We start from the raw sequence: 17499 nt of genomic DNA on the forward strand, positions 1-17499 counted from the left end.
TCCCTTTTTACAAGGAATTCATTAAAAAAAATCTAAAAAAAAAAAAGGACAAAACACATTTGATTAAAAAATTGGTCAACTTTTATTTGCACTTGAGCTCGATGAGGAATGTATATAAAAAGTATACATAATTGTAGTAACATGTTCTATACACGTTTTGTAAAAGAAACCAGCCTATAAGAAACTTTAGGCTCCAAAGGGTGACATTGTAAGAAATATTTCAGATTCAAATTTGAAAAAAATCAAAACTCAACCCAATGCTTTGGTTTCTTTTAAAAATGGTGTATATGTTATATCTAATCAAGTTTATCTTATCTTTGTAACCATGTCCTATTGCCATTCAACAGCTCGCTCTAACATAAAATACTTATTATATTTATCACGAACTGTAGCTGCATTTTTTGAATAGTTATTGGAAGAAACATGTGTCAAGTCTTGTAACCCCATAATATTTTCGTTTCCTTTTCTCCAATCGTCTGGCACAAAACCATCTTTTGTTTCCCGATCAACAAAATTGGCTGGACAGTAAATACTTTCATTGTCCTTTAAGGTAACCAAAAAATTATGTAAAGCGACCACGGCTTTGGTTAACGCTACTACTTTTTCGACTTTAGCGATAATCGGTCTCGGAAAAACTCTGAAACGACTTGTAGCTATACCAAATACATTTTCTACTACTCTTCTTTCTCTTGAAAGTCTGTAGTTGAATACTCTCTTTTCTGTTGATAAATTCTGAAAGGGATAGGGCTTCATCATATGCGGCTTTAATCCAAACGCGTCATCCGCAACAAAAACGTAGGGTAATACCCTGTCACTGTTTGGTAATTTAGCCATTGTAGGAATGTTTAAGCGATTTTCTTCAATTGCAAATCCTAAATTACTTTTGAAGTAAACACTACCATCGCTTTGCCGTCCCCAATCACCAATATCCACTAGTAAAAATTTGTATTGTGCACTACAAACAGCCATCAGTACAATAAATACTAAAATGTTTTTTGTAGTTAGAAAAGGCCGAACCAGACCGTGCAGGAGCTTGCATGAGAACATGTTTTCCATCGATCGCTTGGAGAGCGTTAGGAAAATTCCACTTTAATTCAAATTTGTGGGCTATGCGCTTCCAATCAGTTTCATTGTTTGGAGTTTCCAAATAACCCTTGTCGTGCAAAGCATCCCAAACCGCAAAACATGTTTCGTGAATTATTCTCCCAACAACAGCAGGACTCATTCAATAATTTGCAGCAATAGTCACTTCAGCATCACCTGTGACTAGATACCTCATTGTGAGACAAAGCCTTTCATTTGCACTTATCGCCTCTCTCATTTTTGTTTCACTTTTTGTTATTAAAGGAGCAACCCAAGATAAGAGGGTTTCAAGTTTAGTGGGTGACATACGAAAATACTGAAAAAAGAGTTGACTGTCACACAATTTCATATCTTGAACGAGAAAATGGAATTCTCCTTTTAGTTTTCGTTCTTGATACGCCGTCTTATCCAAAACCTTTTTGCATACTTCTTTGTTTTGTTTTCTTTTTCTTCATCCAATAAGAACAATAGTTTGAGAAGCTTTATTTTCTTAAACAGCAATAATTTTGTACGTCGAACATTCATGTTTACATATTTTTGTTGTTTAAAAGTTTACGCGCTCTTTTTGCTGCTTTTGACAGGTGGAAATCAAAAAAAGAAACAGTGGATTTATAAGCCGCCTACGCTCAGCGTGTTTTAGACCGCCTAGTGGAAAATCGCCTTAATAAAAGTGTTTACAATTTTTATCTTTTATATTTTATTTTTATTTTTTAATGACCTTGCAATAAAATTTCGCAGAGGCGTTTAGATTTTACCGCAAACCTGTAAAGAACATCATGCCAACCGTAAATGTTCACTTAAGTATTTTGTAGCATGCACATGTTAGCATCTTGCTTACTCATTCTAGCTAAAACATTGTTTGATGATCTTACAAAGTCTGCGATGTTTGAAGTTGCGCGACCTATTCTAAGTATTTCAGCACCAATTGAGGAGTAAAATATCTTTGATGGCATGTTACTACTTTTATGGGACATCCTTACAATTGGAAATGGAAAGTAATCTCTTTTATTAAACAGACACAATGAAAACGTCCTATTGGTTAGGGTAATGTCTGGATCTAGGAATGACGCATTGACACCACCATGCTCCTTTTTTAACTCAAGTTCAGGAGGATAAATTTCGTAAAAAATGCCTCTTGAGCAAACCATCATCGTTTATAGCAATTAGATCATCAATAAATATAAAGGTGTTTCTAAATTTTTTTGTTGCATTCAGATTCTTTTTCTTAAGTTCCTTTATCCACTGGCTTTCATAATAAAATAAAAACAGGTTTGCCATGAATGCGGCAGGATCAGATACCAAAGAAATACCTATTACTTGCTAAAATATAGTATTTCCACATGTAAAAAGGCAATTAATTTTATCCTTGTCAAAGGTAATGTCATGTTCAGAAGGATTTGAGACCCACTTAGCACCATACTTAGTTAAGACAACATGTTTGCATAGCACACCTTGAAAACAAAAGTCAATCAACAGAAAGTATTTTATGATGTGGAATTTTCGTATAAAGTGTCGAAAAGTCAAAGGTTGACAGACCTTTTCCTTTAGATCTACAATTTAGTTTCTGAATATTTTTGATAACCAGTTTCATTATTCTGTAAAACCCAGAAAGATTTGACACCAGAATAAAAATGAGACTTTTCATGGTAAGTCTGAATCTAAGAACTGGATAGCTCTAAAATGGAAGAAATGGATTTTGATATTGGCTTAATGGCACATTTATGTGCCCCGATGATAAACCTGAATTTAGTTGGCGTTTTGTGCATTTTAAGAATCCAATATATGCGAGGAAGGCATTCATTTTTACCGGTGACATTTAAGTTATATTTATCTTTTAGGGTACTTTTCTGTTTTGTAATGATGCCTGTTGCTGATGAATAAAGTGGATTGTAGGTTTCCGTTTTTCCAATTTGACACAATCCAAGCTTCCTTAACAAAACCTCTCCATAATACCGTGTACAAATCACAGCAATGTTAACTGTTGCTTTGTCAATAGGTGTAACAATAAAGTTATTATGCAGGTCTTTAAGTGCTTGGGCAGAGCCGGCGTTCTTCAGAACTTGCGAAACATTCTTACCAGTATCACTGTTCTTAAAAATGTTAATCCTTTCATCTACCAAACTCATCACACTGTTTACCCAATCCTTAAGCAAAACATTATTTGTTGTGTTTTTTGTGCACCAAGTAGTTGCACAAAGATTTCACTCCATCCAGGATGCATTTCCGTGCTGCTTGCCAATCAACTGTTTTAGGTTCTCTGTAATTTGGACCCTTTTCAAATAACTTTCGTAAATTTGTGTTACTTATGATATTGAGATCTCCTGTCATTATATGACCATGGTGTTTGTCGATAAAGGGGGACCCTCTACAACTAGATTTATGTTTGGTTACAATTTGTTACCTATCGATGTAAAAAAGGACGTAGAAATGGCAACTATTTAGAGATAATGGGTGAATTTTTACGACCGATCTATAATTGCATTGTAACCAGTCCTCAGATTTTTGGTCATATACATTAGCCTTTTTCGGTTTTTGCCTCAACATCTTTGCCCAGATCAAAGGCAATTTCAGCATTTTTCTTGTCATCGTTTGCAACTTGTTTAATCTCGTCCATGTCAATATGCATATTTTCAATTGCTACATATATTGATTGAAGTTGTAATAAATGGTCGCATTTCTACTTTTAATAGAATCTTTAATTTCCCTAATTTCTTCTTGGAAATTTATATCCATAGGTTTTTGATAGGGAGGCATAATTTCTTCAAAGATTAAAGCAGATAACGTTTTATACTTGAGTTTTTAGATAGTTATATTTTCAGCTTCCGTAAAGACGTGCACACTAGCTACCAACAAAATTGGGGACATCATATAGGAGTGTATTTAAGAATGATGTTGATACCGGCGAGAAACAAAATAACGAAAAAGAGGGCACTCAGCAAAAATACCATGCATGTGCCTGTGTTTGTTGCTCCATTATGTTCAAACTTTAGTGAAAAGTGCTCGCTGGTGTTTTCATTCCGTGCTTAGCTCTCGTTGAGGTCGGACGTATCTAAAACGCTCCGGTCTTGGCGCGCTAAGTCGAAGAAAGAAAAAAGAAGACTAAAACTTGAAGAGCTCCTGTTTTGACAGCTAAGTCCTTTTTGATTTATTATATATTGTACTGCTTTCTTTACTTCATTTATATCTTTTCATTTCTTTAATTTGTTGTTTTGTAAGATTTTAAATTATTGTTTTTGTTAATAAATTGTTTTTATCCCAGTCAGTTTTTTATCCATCTATCATCTAATATGGTAGCTTTGCTGTGTTGTGGGTTTCTGCTGCTCCTTCTGTGTAACATCGTAAGGAAATGGGCTTGCCTCAGATCCTTCAAACATAGTTTTGGAAGAGCACATAACCGTAGAATGATCTCTCTACGACTTAAAAATAACTTTACTCAGGTAGGAAACCCCACATTTACGCTAAAACTGATTTTTGTGTTCGTTGTATTTTTGAGCAATACAAAACCTTCGTTCAAAAGTAGCTCACCCAACAACAACGAAATGAGTCGACTAGATAGGAGTTTCTTTTCTATCTCTTCACTTGATGCCTGCAATAGAGTTTCTGAGAGCCAGCTCACTCTCCAATTAAAACTAATGGCTCTATCAAAACTTAAGCCAAGCAGGCACAAGTATTTCTATTTTTTAATCCTCTTGTCAGGGGACATCTGCCTCAACCCAGGTCCTGTTAAGTATCCCTGTTCTTCATGCTTAAAACCTGTGGCAAAAACACACAAAGCACTTTCTTGTGACAAGTGTGGATTATGGGCTCATAAAAATTGTGAGCGTATTTCTGATAAAAAATTTCAACAATTTATGAAGACTCCTGAAGATAAACTGTTTTTGGTTTGCAGTCCCTGTCTTTCTCGTAATTTGCCCTTTGCTAATGAGGAGTCATTTGGTGACGAAATTCCGGACAACATCAATATTACTATTGATGAAAACTTTGATTTTGAGGCAATCAGAAATGGGAAGGGCTTAAAAATGGCCCATCTCAACATTAATGGTCTGTCATCAAAACTAGACTATGTTAAACTTCTGCTACATCAAACAAAACTTGATGTATTTTACATCTGTGAAACCAAAATTGATGACACCATCACTGACAATGACGTTAAAATTGATGGCTATGTTTGTTATAGGAATGATCGGAATAGACGAGGTGGGGGTGTTCTAATTTTTGTTAATGAAAACTTGGATAGCCACCTTTTGAAACACCCTTACTTCGAAAATGTTGAATCACTATGGGTGAAAGTGTGCCTGAAAAAAACTAAACCTATTTACGTGTGTGGGGTTTACAGGAGGTAGTGATTTGCAGGGTACCGAAAACCTGTGTACTCATTTTAAACAGTGTTTTAACAAGCTCCCAAAAGAAAAAGAAGTTTTTATCTTGGGAGATTTTAACTGTAACATCCTTTCAAAATATGCTCTTTCCTCCAAAATAAAGGAATTATGCTCCACTCTTTTCCTAAAACAACATATTACGGAGCCAACTCGTGTTACTGAAAATAGTAGCACTCATATAGACTTGATACTTTCTAACAGTTCTTGTATTTCTAAAACTGGTGTCATGGATTTAGGCATCAGTGATCACAATTTAGTTTATGTGATCAGAAAATTCAAAAGGCTAAAATTTGAACCTAAAACATGCAAGGTTCGTAGCTACAAGAACTTCAGTGAAGAGGCCTTTCTGAAGGACCTCAGGAATTTAGACTGGTCATATTTTAATAATTATGATGACCTTGATGAAGCATGTGAGAAACTGAATAAAAATGTCAAAAAGTGGCTGACAAACATGCCCCTTTCAAAACACATAGATTTTCTGGCCGTGTTGAGGCATGGGTCACTGATGAATTAATAATAGCCATCAAAGAAAGAGACTTCTTGAAACGGAAAGCATCAAATACAAAATCCATCATAGACTGGGAAGCTGTCAAACAAAAAGGGAACCAGGTAATAGGTCTCAAAAATCGACTTAAAAACGAGTACTATAATGACGTTTTGCAGGACTGTCAAAAACGGCCAAAACAACTTTGGAAAACCCTAAAAAAACTGGTTCCTGATAAGTCAGGCAATACTACCTCGATAAAACGAGTAGTCCAAAACGATGGTACAGAAACTTCTCACCCAAAAGAAATTTCCAACACATTCAATTCATTTTTTGTCAGTGTTGGTGCCAAACTAGCCTCTAAATTTTCTTCTGACACTACTAATGTTAATGCACCTGTTAGCGGACACGATTTTCGGTGGGCGTATTGAGACCAAAAGTGTCGAAAAAATAATTACTTCACTAAAACTTAATAAAGCTACAGGCTTGGACGGAATTGGTTCACGATTGCTAAAAGCAGGTTCGTCAGTTTTAAGTATTTATTTATCAAGTCTTTTCAACAAATCTTTATTTACTGGTTATGTACCTAAATGTTGGAAGACTAAAAGGGTCTCGCCTATTTTAAAAAGTGACAATAAAACAGATCCTACTAATTATCGGCCTATCTCCATTTTGCCAATTCCTATGAAAATTTTTGAAAAGTTAGTGCATGAGCAAATGTCTTATTTTATTTCTGAGCACAACTTCCTGAATGACAGACAGTCCGGATTTCGAAAACTCTTTTCCACAGAAACTGCAGTAGTCGATGTCTCTGATTTTATTCTTACTGAGCTCGACCAACATAACTTTGTTTGTGCTGTGCTCATTGACCTTAAAAACGCTTTTGACACTGTTGATCATAAAATTTTGTTAAAAAAACTATGGTGTTTTGGCATCAGAGATGCTGCCTTTGACTGGTTCGAGTCCTACTTAACGGGCCGAATGCAGCTGACTCTTGTAAACGACACAGGATCAGATCTGCTTCATGAAGACGCTTTTGGTGTGCCGCAGGGATCTGTGTTGGGGCCCCTGCTCTTTCTTTTGTATATTGATGACTTAAAATCTGTCATCAATTCAAACTACCACCATCTATATGCAGATGATACAATAATTATTTCGTCTCATAAAAACTTGGATACCCTTGTCTCCCAGGTCAAGTTAGAACTTTCGCAAGTCGACCTCTGGCTGAATAATAACAAAATGACTATTAATAGGGACAAAACTGAAACAATCTTTTTCGGCAACCACAGCCAGTTAAAAAAAGTTGAGAACAAAACTATCAACTATATGGGTATTCCTTTGAAGAGGAGCGAAAAAGTTAAATATCTTGGGGTAACATTTGATCAAAAAATGCAATGGGAAAAGCACATTAATGACATAAATAGAAAAATACTAATTAAATATTCTAAAATTAGAACCATTGCATCCTGTTTAACACCTCACACAAAAAACCTTTTAATTACTGTACTTGTCATGCCATATTTCAACTACTGCTCCTCGGCATGGGCTTGTGCCACCCAAGGTAGATTGGGAAAACTAGAAAAACGATTAAAATGTGTCCGTACCTTTCTTGGGAAAGAGAGGGAATATTCAATGAATAATTTACTCATCAAAAACGATGCCATATTAGTTTTCAAAGCCATGAATCATATTGCTCCTGATTACATGCGCTCAAAATTCTTTTTGACAAAAAACTGTCATAATCATCAAACAAGAGGAGCTTTAAAAAACAGGTTCACACTTCCCTTGGTCAACACGGAATTTGGCAAAAAAGCCTTCCCATTTAGAGCTGCAAAAGTGTGGAATAATCTTCCAGACCAAGTGACCTGTGATGGAAGTCTACTTTCGTTTAAGACTTCCATCTCTAATGTATTTGGCAAATTCTAATGGAGATCACTTTTTAACTTTTTAATTTTTGTTTTTTATTCTTTTTCTTTTCAATTTTCACAGATTATAAATGTTACTATGTTTGATTGAGCTGAGGCAGTCTAAGGTTTATCATTTTTTGTTTCTTTTTTGTTCTAGTGGCCCCCAGTGGAAACAATCCACTAACTATAGGTTTTTGTGATTTTCTGGGCTAGCCACTTTAAATATTTATTATTCCAGTAAGGTGGAAAATGCAGTCGTATGTAAACCTGCCTGCGGGATTGGTCTCAGTATTTATGGATAAAATCGTGTAGCAAAAATTAGATAAACCAGACGAAAAAAAGGATTTTAAAACAATACAGCAGGCTACTCTGAAGTATCTTGTCCACAGGGGCAGTGGTTGTGAAAACTGGGGTTAGGCTCCCAAAAGGTGTTGAATACACTTTCTTGCTTCTTACAACCGTGAGTACTGTCCAACTTGGACCTAAAACTATTTTTGAAAATGTTATAAAATTCAAAACTAACCACAAGCCAAAAACCACCCAAAACGAGCCAAAAATTCCCGAAAGTGCAACTGTCGATTTATAATATTAAATAGTAATACGGACATATATAAAAAGAGGTTTCCAAGGCAAAGGCATTAAGGACGGCAAGGAGAAGGCATGGCATAGGAAGGGAGAAGAGTCAGCAAGGCAGGGTTAGGCGTTCATAGCAGGCAATGGCGCACTAAAAGTAGGCAAGGAAACAGGAAGATGAATCAGCAAGGCAACGACAGGCAAGCCATGGGAGGCACAGGCAAGGGAAGAGTAGGCAGGTACCAGAAAGGGCATGGAAGGGTAGGCCAAATGGAACAGCAAGGCAGGGGCAGGCACCTTAATAGAAGCTCTCCCTTAAAGAACTGCGAAAAGGAGGTTTAACTGTCTTTTTTGCAAACTTTGGAGGAGCAACCAGTATAGAAAGTGTTGCGGAGAGGTTGCCAAGGCAAAGGCATTCAGGAAAGGGCACGGCAATATATTTAGCGTTGCACGGCAAAGGCAGGCAAGGAAACAGGGAGAGGAATCAGCAAGGCAGGGGTAGGCAAGACAGGGGTAGGCAAGGCATGGGAGGCACAGGCAAGGGCATAGCAGGCAGGCACCAGAAAAGGCATAGGAAAGGAAGGGATTTATTAAGAAAGGCAAGGAAAGGGAGCGACAAAGGCAGGCAAGAAAACAGGAAGAGGAATCAGCAAGGCAGGGGTAGGCAAGGCATGGGAGGCACAGACAAGGGCATAGTAAGCAGGCAACAGAAAAGACATAGAAAGGGAACGGCAAGAAAGGAACGGCAAGGCAGGGCCAGGCATTTAAATAGGCAGGCAAGCCATGGGAGGCACAGGCAAGGGAAGAGTAGGCAGGTACCAGAAAGGGCATGGAAGGGTAGGCCAAATGGAACAGCAAGGCAGGGGCAGGCACCTTAATAGAAGCTCTCCCTTAAAGAACTGCGAAAAGGAAGTTTAACTGTCTTTTTTGCAAACTTTGGAGGAGCAACCAGTATAGAAAATGTTGCGGAGAGGTTGCCAAGGCAAAGGCATTCAGGAAAGGGCACGGCAATATATTTAGCGTTGCACGGCAAAGGCAGGCAAGGAAACAGGGAGAGGAATCAGCAAGGCAGGGGTAGGCAAGACAGGGGTAGGCAAGGCATGGGAGGCACAGGCAAGGGCATAGCAGGCAGGCACCAGAAAAGGCATAGGAAAGGAAGGGATTTATTAAGAAAGGCAAGGAAAGGGAGCGACAAAGGCAGGCAAGAAAACAGGAAGAGGAATCAGCAAGGCAGGGGTAGGCAAGGCATGGGAGGCACAGACAAGGGCATAGTAAGCAGGCAACAGAAAAGACATAGAAAGGGAACGGCAAGAAAGGAACGGCAAGGCAGGGCCAGGCATTTAAATATACACTCCTTCCCCTTCTACAACTCGAAGATTACGTATATTTAATTAAGGTATTTTAAGGTCAATATACAGAATTTTATCAATATAATACAACGGGGTTGTTGTAGGTGCAAGATAATGTTTTTCATGCCCTGTCCAGGATTCGAACCTGGATCTCTCGTTTACGAGTGTCATAGCCATTAGACTAACAAGGCGTAATAATTATGTAATTTTGTTAATTAAATATACTTAAATATTTACACTTGTGTCTAATAAAGTAAGTAATTTTGATCATTATCCATCAGTTTTTGACCTTTCGTATTAAAGGATCGTGTGTTTCAGGCTTAATCCCGAAGTTTGAGGTGAAATCAAGTAAGTTTATTGAAAAAATTTTCCAGCATGCAAAGGAACGAATATTATCAGAACAAACTACCACTTTATTCTTTATTATTCCATGAAATTAACGAGTCAAGAAATTAACGCAAATTACATTTAATTAACGCGAATTTGAGAATATGCTACATCACACGGAGCGAAAATTACGGTAACAGGCGATTTTATTTATTGTAAAAAAAGTCGGCAATTTACAGTATTTTAATCAACGAGTCATGAAATTAAAAGTCTTTAAATTAACACGAATTTTGACAAACCGGTTTACACGCTTTTTTTATAAGAATATTGTTTTTTTGTTTCAGCCTCAGTATCCTTAGCTTTTTGACAAATCTCAGCCACAAATATTCTTAAAAATATTCTTCACCGGAAAGTATGATTACCCTTAATATGCTTAAAGATGGTTAAAAAAATGGTGGAAAGTCATTAAACAAAGTGAAAACGACAGGTGATCCGACAAGAAAATAAACATACAGTATAAGAAATAAAACTCTAATCAAAATCTGCGCATCACACAAATTTTCATATCTAAAACAAGAAGTTGAGGCTGGGTATATTCTTAGGATATTTCTAATTTTAACCCATTTCTCAGCCTCGATATTCTTATAATTATATTCTTATAAAAAAGCGTGTAAAATCATAACTGGGTAATTTCATGGAATAAGGTAATTACGCACATTATATGCAGAATCTTGGAACAAAAACGCAAGACACAAATAATATGACAAAACGCAAATTGTTTTATAATAGCTTAATAAAGAATTTTATAACCTAAAGTTATGCTTGCAAGACACAAATATAGGTGGTGGTGGTTTGAATTGATGACAGATTTTAAGTCATCAATATACAAAAGAAAAAGCAGGGGCCCAACACAGATCCCTGCGGCAAAGGTAAAAAGTCAGGGTAAAAATCAGAATATATATATATATACATCATAGTATACGGAATATAATATCCTTAATACTGCAATGTATAGCTATATGTGCAACATAATTAATGTTTTTCCTAGCCCTGTCCAGGATTCGAACTTGGATCTCTCATTTATAAGAGTGTCATAGCCATTAGACCAACAGGGCATGAATGCATATATACTTTTATAGTTGCACATTATAGCCACACATGTACAGAAAGTCTGACATATAAAAACATCATTTAGTTTTCTTTATACAAGTGTCTCAGAACTGCAATATTAACCACAACAGCAAAAAACAAATCAAAATATAAAAATATATAACCAAAATGAGTCAAAACTTTGTACTCTCTGCACACCATATGTTACTTATGTTAACTTTTGAAGTTGTAGCTTCACACCTGTCGTGGACGACAGACGTCAGTCACTTTTTCCTCTTCTTCTACTTCATCTCTAGAGAGAGGAGGATGAGGGTTAGATCGAACTACAGTGACTATACTGTTTTCTGAGGCTTTATATATGGAGAATTTTTACTCACAAATTTTTATATGTCATGGTGCTTCTTTATTAGCAAAAACACAGTCTATTCTGGACACAATATTCTATATGGGTCAGTGACACATTTTATTTAGAACAAAACAAATCAGAAGATGCTACAAAACGTTACGAAGGATTTTTCTTATGCGAATTGGATGGCAAATTTGCAGGCGAAATGTATCTAAGCATGCACATTTTTATTTGTGTTATTTTGCTTCGAAAAGTTTGCTTAACTGAAAAGTAGAAACAAGGTTCTTTTTTCATGTAAATATACATCCTAACAAAGTTTTATCCTAACATAGAAAAAATAACAAAAGAAGTCTTAATTCAAAATATATATATACTCAATAAAATGCATAACTATAAATTCAAATAAAAGCTCAATGTTGTTCAATGTTTATATATATTTGAAGATTTTCTATGTTTCTACGTTATTTTTTCTGTTATTATATAGATGTTTGAAGATTTTCAGGACATGTTAATGATTGCACAAGAACCACTCCTTAGAAATTAAAAAAAATTGTTACTAGAAAATATGGATGTTGGTGTTAATCCTGATATATATATAGAAATAATTTCAGTTTCTATAACATGACTCGCACTAGTGTATAAAATTAATTTGAAGACACATGATCCTGTTGCTGTATTAGCGAAAGAGTAGTCTGTTTGGAACGCCAAATAGTCTATGGGTGTACATTTTGTTTAGAATCCGACGACTACAAATTTATATACATGTTAAACAAAAATTGCATCCAGCACCGTGATGCCCCAGTGGTAGCTAAATATTTACTCCTCTGGGTGTTTGGTGATGCCTCTTAATTTCTAGCTAGCTCCACAATTATATGACTCTCCTCCCCCTGCCCTCTCCCCAACACTTCTCTGTCATCCAATCTTGAAAAAAATTACCTTTGGTGTCGGTAACATGTGACCATGTCAATGTCTATATAAATATTGACAGGAAGTATTATATGTGGAAAAATTAGCGATGTTCTTTTGTTGATTTTGCTAAGTTTTTTTAGTCATTCTTTATATACATTTAAAAAATTTGTCAAGAGCCAACACATTTTGTGGAGCTGGATAAAACTACAAAGTAGTTATGTGATGGACATCACTCACTGTGTGCAGTAGCAGCTAGCTAGCTCAAAAATCCGTCCTAAAGTCTTAGGACGGATTTTTGAGAATTCTCTTATGATCTTCTTCATCTAGCATAAGAGAAAACTTAATAAGCATTTTTATGCTAGTTAAATTGGTAGTTTTATGCTAGCTTAGCTGCTACTGTTGTGCTAGATAGCTTTAGGTGTATGTAAGGGGTTTTCACAACCTTTAAAAAACAGTGATCATAACCTCCACTTCTTTCTTGAAAAATCTCATCATTTCGCTTCTAGCTGGCTGACTACGTTTAGCACCATCTTTAAAACACAACAAAAACTCCATCGCCGTGCCAAAAACACGTTGTCTCGCTCAATCAGATATTTACGAAAATTTACCAACAAATGACCAGATAAAATTACTGGGCAACACTGATAAAATGGCAGAATTTTTTATAAATTTGATGTATAGGGACGAAATCGTATAGAAATCCTATATACTCTCCACCGTACTTCCTTTTTCTTTTATATTTGGCTTATTTAATGAGGAAATGGGCTCCGCTTCTCTCCGCAAAAAAGCCTTTATGATTTAACCCTAAAACTTAACAGGTTGAGTGTTTCATTGTGTTTTGCTGCAATGTTCAAAAGTTTCTTCTCCACATATAATCAATGTATCTAAATAATGTATCATCTTAGTCCAGGGGTTGGTATAGAAAATATTAAGGTGCAAATATCTCAAATTTAATATCTAAAACATATGGTATCAAATTTGAGATATAAAGTCAACTTGGCTCCAATGAATTTACTGACAATTTTGGTCTTTAAGAACTGTAACAACTAAGTCATGGTACAGAAGTGATCAAAATTCATTATTAAGAGAACGGCAACTGGTAACTATGCTCCACAAAAAGGCATACAGGGGAGACAAAACATAAAAACAGGTGTATTAACCTCGTCCCCAGAACTTTACTGGGCCTATGATATCCCAAACCTTGATCCCAGGGCTTTTTTCTTTAATATAAGGGACGGTGTTTTAAAAGAAACAAAGAGTGATTGCAAGATCCAATGCGTGATGTACCATTGCCCTTATTGGAAGTTTTACCATTACCTCCTAAGCAGGCTAAAGCCTTTAATACACCACCTTTTTACATTCCATGAATTTCAACAAGTTCTTCAGTCTCGTCGCAACGGCTCTGCGCCAGGTATCAATATGATGCCATATGAGGTTTATAAATATTGCCCAAAAACTGCTTCTTTCTTATTTAATACATTAAAGTCATGTCTTAAACAGTCCTGTTTTCCTTTGCAGTGGCGTGTTCCATCTGAGGTTTTTATCCCTAAATGCAAGCTTCCCGAACCATCCTGCATAAGGGATTATAGACCAATAGCTTTATTAAATGTGGCAGGTAAACTATTCTGTAGCCTAATCTTGAAACGTTTAGAGACTCACATCATAAAAAATAATAATTTCGTCAACAAACGTATTCAGAAAGGTTGTATGGAAAAGGTTCCTGGTTGTTGGGAGCATATATCCCTAATTTGGTCGGCATTAAAATCTGCCAAGACTGACAAAGCTGTTTATGCTATATGGCTGAATGTAGCTAATGCATACCCTTCAGTTCCGCACAAACTTATCTTCTTTGCTTTAGAACGTTATGGTGTATCATCTTTCTGGATAGACCTTATTTCTTAATAAGGTCTATCTCGAGTATCTATTAAAGCTTTGTTATGGTGGTTTATGGAGTAAATCCTTTTTACTCTCTTCTCCATCAGGGTAACAATTCTTTCACTGCCACAATGTCTAACTTCCTTTTGTATAGGGGCAACCTACAACACTCTTCCCTCTCCAACCAATCTTGTGAGATGGGGAATTGAGAAAGACAAAAGTTGCACTCTGTGCAAGAAACCATCCTCAAATATCTCTCACATATTGGGTGCCTGTAGGACCTCCCTTACGCAGGGTAGATACACATTCCGTCATGATTCGGTTTTAATAGTTTTGGTTAAGACATTAAAGAGTTTTTGCTATCATATGAACCTCTTAAGGTTTCCAAGTGCAACAAAATTAATTTCATTCTGGCCGGCCAATCACCATCTAAGAAGAGACATACAAAGTGCCCAGGCCTTCTTCACCTTGCTTCTGATTGGAAAATACTGTCAGATTTAGATTCCGTTTTAGTTGTTCCACCATACATTGAAATAACACAACTACGCCCAGACGTGTTATTAATATCCACAGGGGCGGATACAGGATTTTTTTCTCCTTAGGCGGATTTGCGAAGCGAAGCGAAGCGAAGCCCACGCGCAATTTTTGCGTAGCAAAAATTGCGCGTGATAAAACAGCTGGGGGTCTTGGGGGGCGCTGTAAGCCCCAGAAGTGGGGTCTGGGGCGAAACCCCAGAAGCTTTAGCTTATTTATCTATTTCAGCACTCAAAAATGCAGCAGACAGGACCTTCACATGTCCATTTCTTATATGTTATTGGAAAAAAAAACAACCATAAAATTCATAAATAAAAGCCAAATAATGTTTGCAGAAAAATTAAGGCTAAAATTAGCCAGCCAGCAAAATTTCTTCTTTCTTCCAGATTCACATCCAGATAAATGAAATCCAAAAATAACATTTTTTAAAGATTAGAGGATTAAATTAATAATCCAGTCAAAATCTTCTTTCTTCATTCAAAATCTTCTTTCTTCTTTCTTCCAGCTTGCACATCAGGTAATATAACCAACTATGAACAAAATGAATCTGTCATGAAATGAGTCAAATTGATCAATTGTCAAAACCAACCAATGAATAAATAAATAAACAACAATCAAAACTGAAAATTTTAAACTAAATTTCAGTACACCAGGTCAACATGAAGCATAAAAAAACATACTCCCTTATATACCAACTTACTTACTTACTTCCCTTACCTACTTCCCTTACCTACTTACTATACCTACTTCCCTTACCTACTTCCCTTACCTACTTACTATACCTACTTCCCTTGCTTACCTACTTTCCTTACCTACTTCCCTTACCTACTTACTATTATCATTGCATTAGGGGAATACTCGCACCCACCAGGCTGACTTAAGACAAGTATTATCATTGCAGCTAGCTGTTTTGTTACCTTAACTTAAAGTATAACCGTCTTTAGACAAGTATTATCATTGCAGCTAGCTGTTTTGTTACCTTATTAACTGAATATTATTTATACTACTATCATGGATGTATACAGAATTTATGAAAATAGCCTAAATTTTATCAATCACATCTAAAAAATTTAACAATCAGATGAAAAGAAAAAGGGCGAGGGGAGGGGGGAGAGAGAGAAAAAGAGCAGAGAGGTAAAAAAGATAAAGGGGTGGGGGGGTAACATGGTAAGTACTATCTATTAACATTTCTTTATCATTAGTTATATATCTCAAAACATGTCATGTCTTAAAATTTTAGTCTTCTGTTATCAATGGAAAATTTATTTATAACTTCATTTATATCAACGTTTATTTCTTTATGGATGTGGAGAAGAGCTAAGCCATTTAGTCTATCGTTAGACATAGTACTGCGGTTATAGCAGGTAATTCATATGTTTTAACTATAGGTTTTGTTAAGAAATTAAGTTTTGTCTGTAATTTACCACCTACACACATATTACCGTCAGTAAATACTTTTTTAGGAAAACATAATTTAAGTGATTGATCAGTCTTTCGTTTTAAGGAAGAATGAACGAGAGGCACGAAATGGTTGGACTGAAATTTTGAAGATAACATAAGGCCTTCATAACAAAACATTATGTGTAGATCAGCCTTCATTGAAACATGCTTACGGGGAATTATTTTTTGGTTCATACAAACCTTAAACTTTTCCTCTCCGATATCAGGGTAATATGAGAATATAATTCTCCCTGTAACTGAGGACAAAGCTAAAAGGCAAAGGAAACTTGACCAGTTTTTGTCATTTAAATTTAAGACAGCTTCCTCTTTTATAAGCTCTTCCCCCTCTTTATTGCTGTCACAAGCAACATGGGAAACACAGAAAAATAGAATATTTTTCAGAGAACTGAAAGAACCTCTCTGCTCTTGAAAGATGGAAGAAAATAGAGGATGATTGGAATAAAAATTTGGGAAGAGAAAAAGTTCCAACGATACCAGAAGTCGTAGCAAGTCCACCAACATATTGTTACTTCCCAAACACAAGGATGCTGAACTGTATAAACAATTTCCAGAAGCTTCAGATCTACAAAAGTGAACATAAAAAATTTGTTCACTTCACTCTACTGCAAATCTACAACAAGAATAACAGCTGGCTCTATTATTGTCATTAAATAGTCTCGATGACCCAAATAGAAACTTTTTGTTTATTGTAGTGAACCCCCTTTTGTTTATTGTTTAAAAGCTTAATAGCGCTTTGTCACCACAATACAATTAATTTATTTTTAAACATTCCTTAGGGATTATCAACAAAAGTAAAAATAGATAGTTACCTCAAAGCGACGAATGCTTTCTCTTTGGCATACCCAGGAATAAAATGTTCAACACTGAAATTTCTGCTTAACAACTTTTTCTCAATCTTTCTCCAATGATCTAATGTTCCAAAATCAGGAAACTCTGTTATTTTATCTTTCAATATCTTATAAAGACTTTTACATTCGCAAATATCATTGCTTTTTACAGCAAGCACAACCCGATCCCGCAAGCTCCCATCAGAAGACATGTTGGATCAGAAAGAACTTCAGAATTGCAGTTGGCCGAAGCTGGCCGAACCCATTAAACAGACCGGCTACCGCGAGGCAATAACAATAGGAAGAGTAAATTATTCCTACGCACCCATCCCCTA

The 17499-nt window shown here is 36.0% G+C and overlaps 2 protein-coding genes across 2 annotated transcripts; one reads left to right on the forward strand and one right to left on the reverse strand.

Moving 5' to 3' along the window:
- Window positions 1–330: 330 nt before the first annotated feature.
- LOC130629887 (uncharacterized) lies at window positions 331–1225 on the reverse strand. The gene is made up of 2 exons (XM_057443266.1): window positions 1023–1225; window positions 331–955 (listed from the first exon to the last, which is right to left on the reverse strand). The coding sequence occupies exons 1-2, from the start codon at window positions 1223–1225 to the stop codon at window positions 331–333; spliced, it is 828 nt and encodes a 275-aa protein (XP_057299249.1).
- A 7358-nt stretch (window positions 1226–8583) lies between these two features.
- LOC130629885 (transcription termination factor Rho-like) lies at window positions 8584–10007 on the forward strand. Its single transcript, XM_057443264.1, has 2 exons — window positions 8584–9090; window positions 9520–10007. Exons 1-2 carry the CDS (start codon window positions 8951–8953, stop codon window positions 9815–9817), a joined length of 438 nt encoding a protein of 145 aa, XP_057299247.1. The 5' UTR covers window positions 8584–8950; the 3' UTR covers window positions 9818–10007.
- The last annotated feature ends 7492 nt before the right edge of the window (window positions 10008–17499 follow it).

The sequence above is a fragment of the Hydractinia symbiolongicarpus genome, chromosome 2, assembly GCF_029227915.1.
Source record: "Hydractinia symbiolongicarpus strain clone_291-10 chromosome 2, HSymV2.1, whole genome shotgun sequence".
NCBI lineage: Eukaryota > Metazoa > Cnidaria > Hydrozoa > Anthoathecata > Hydractiniidae > Hydractinia > Hydractinia symbiolongicarpus.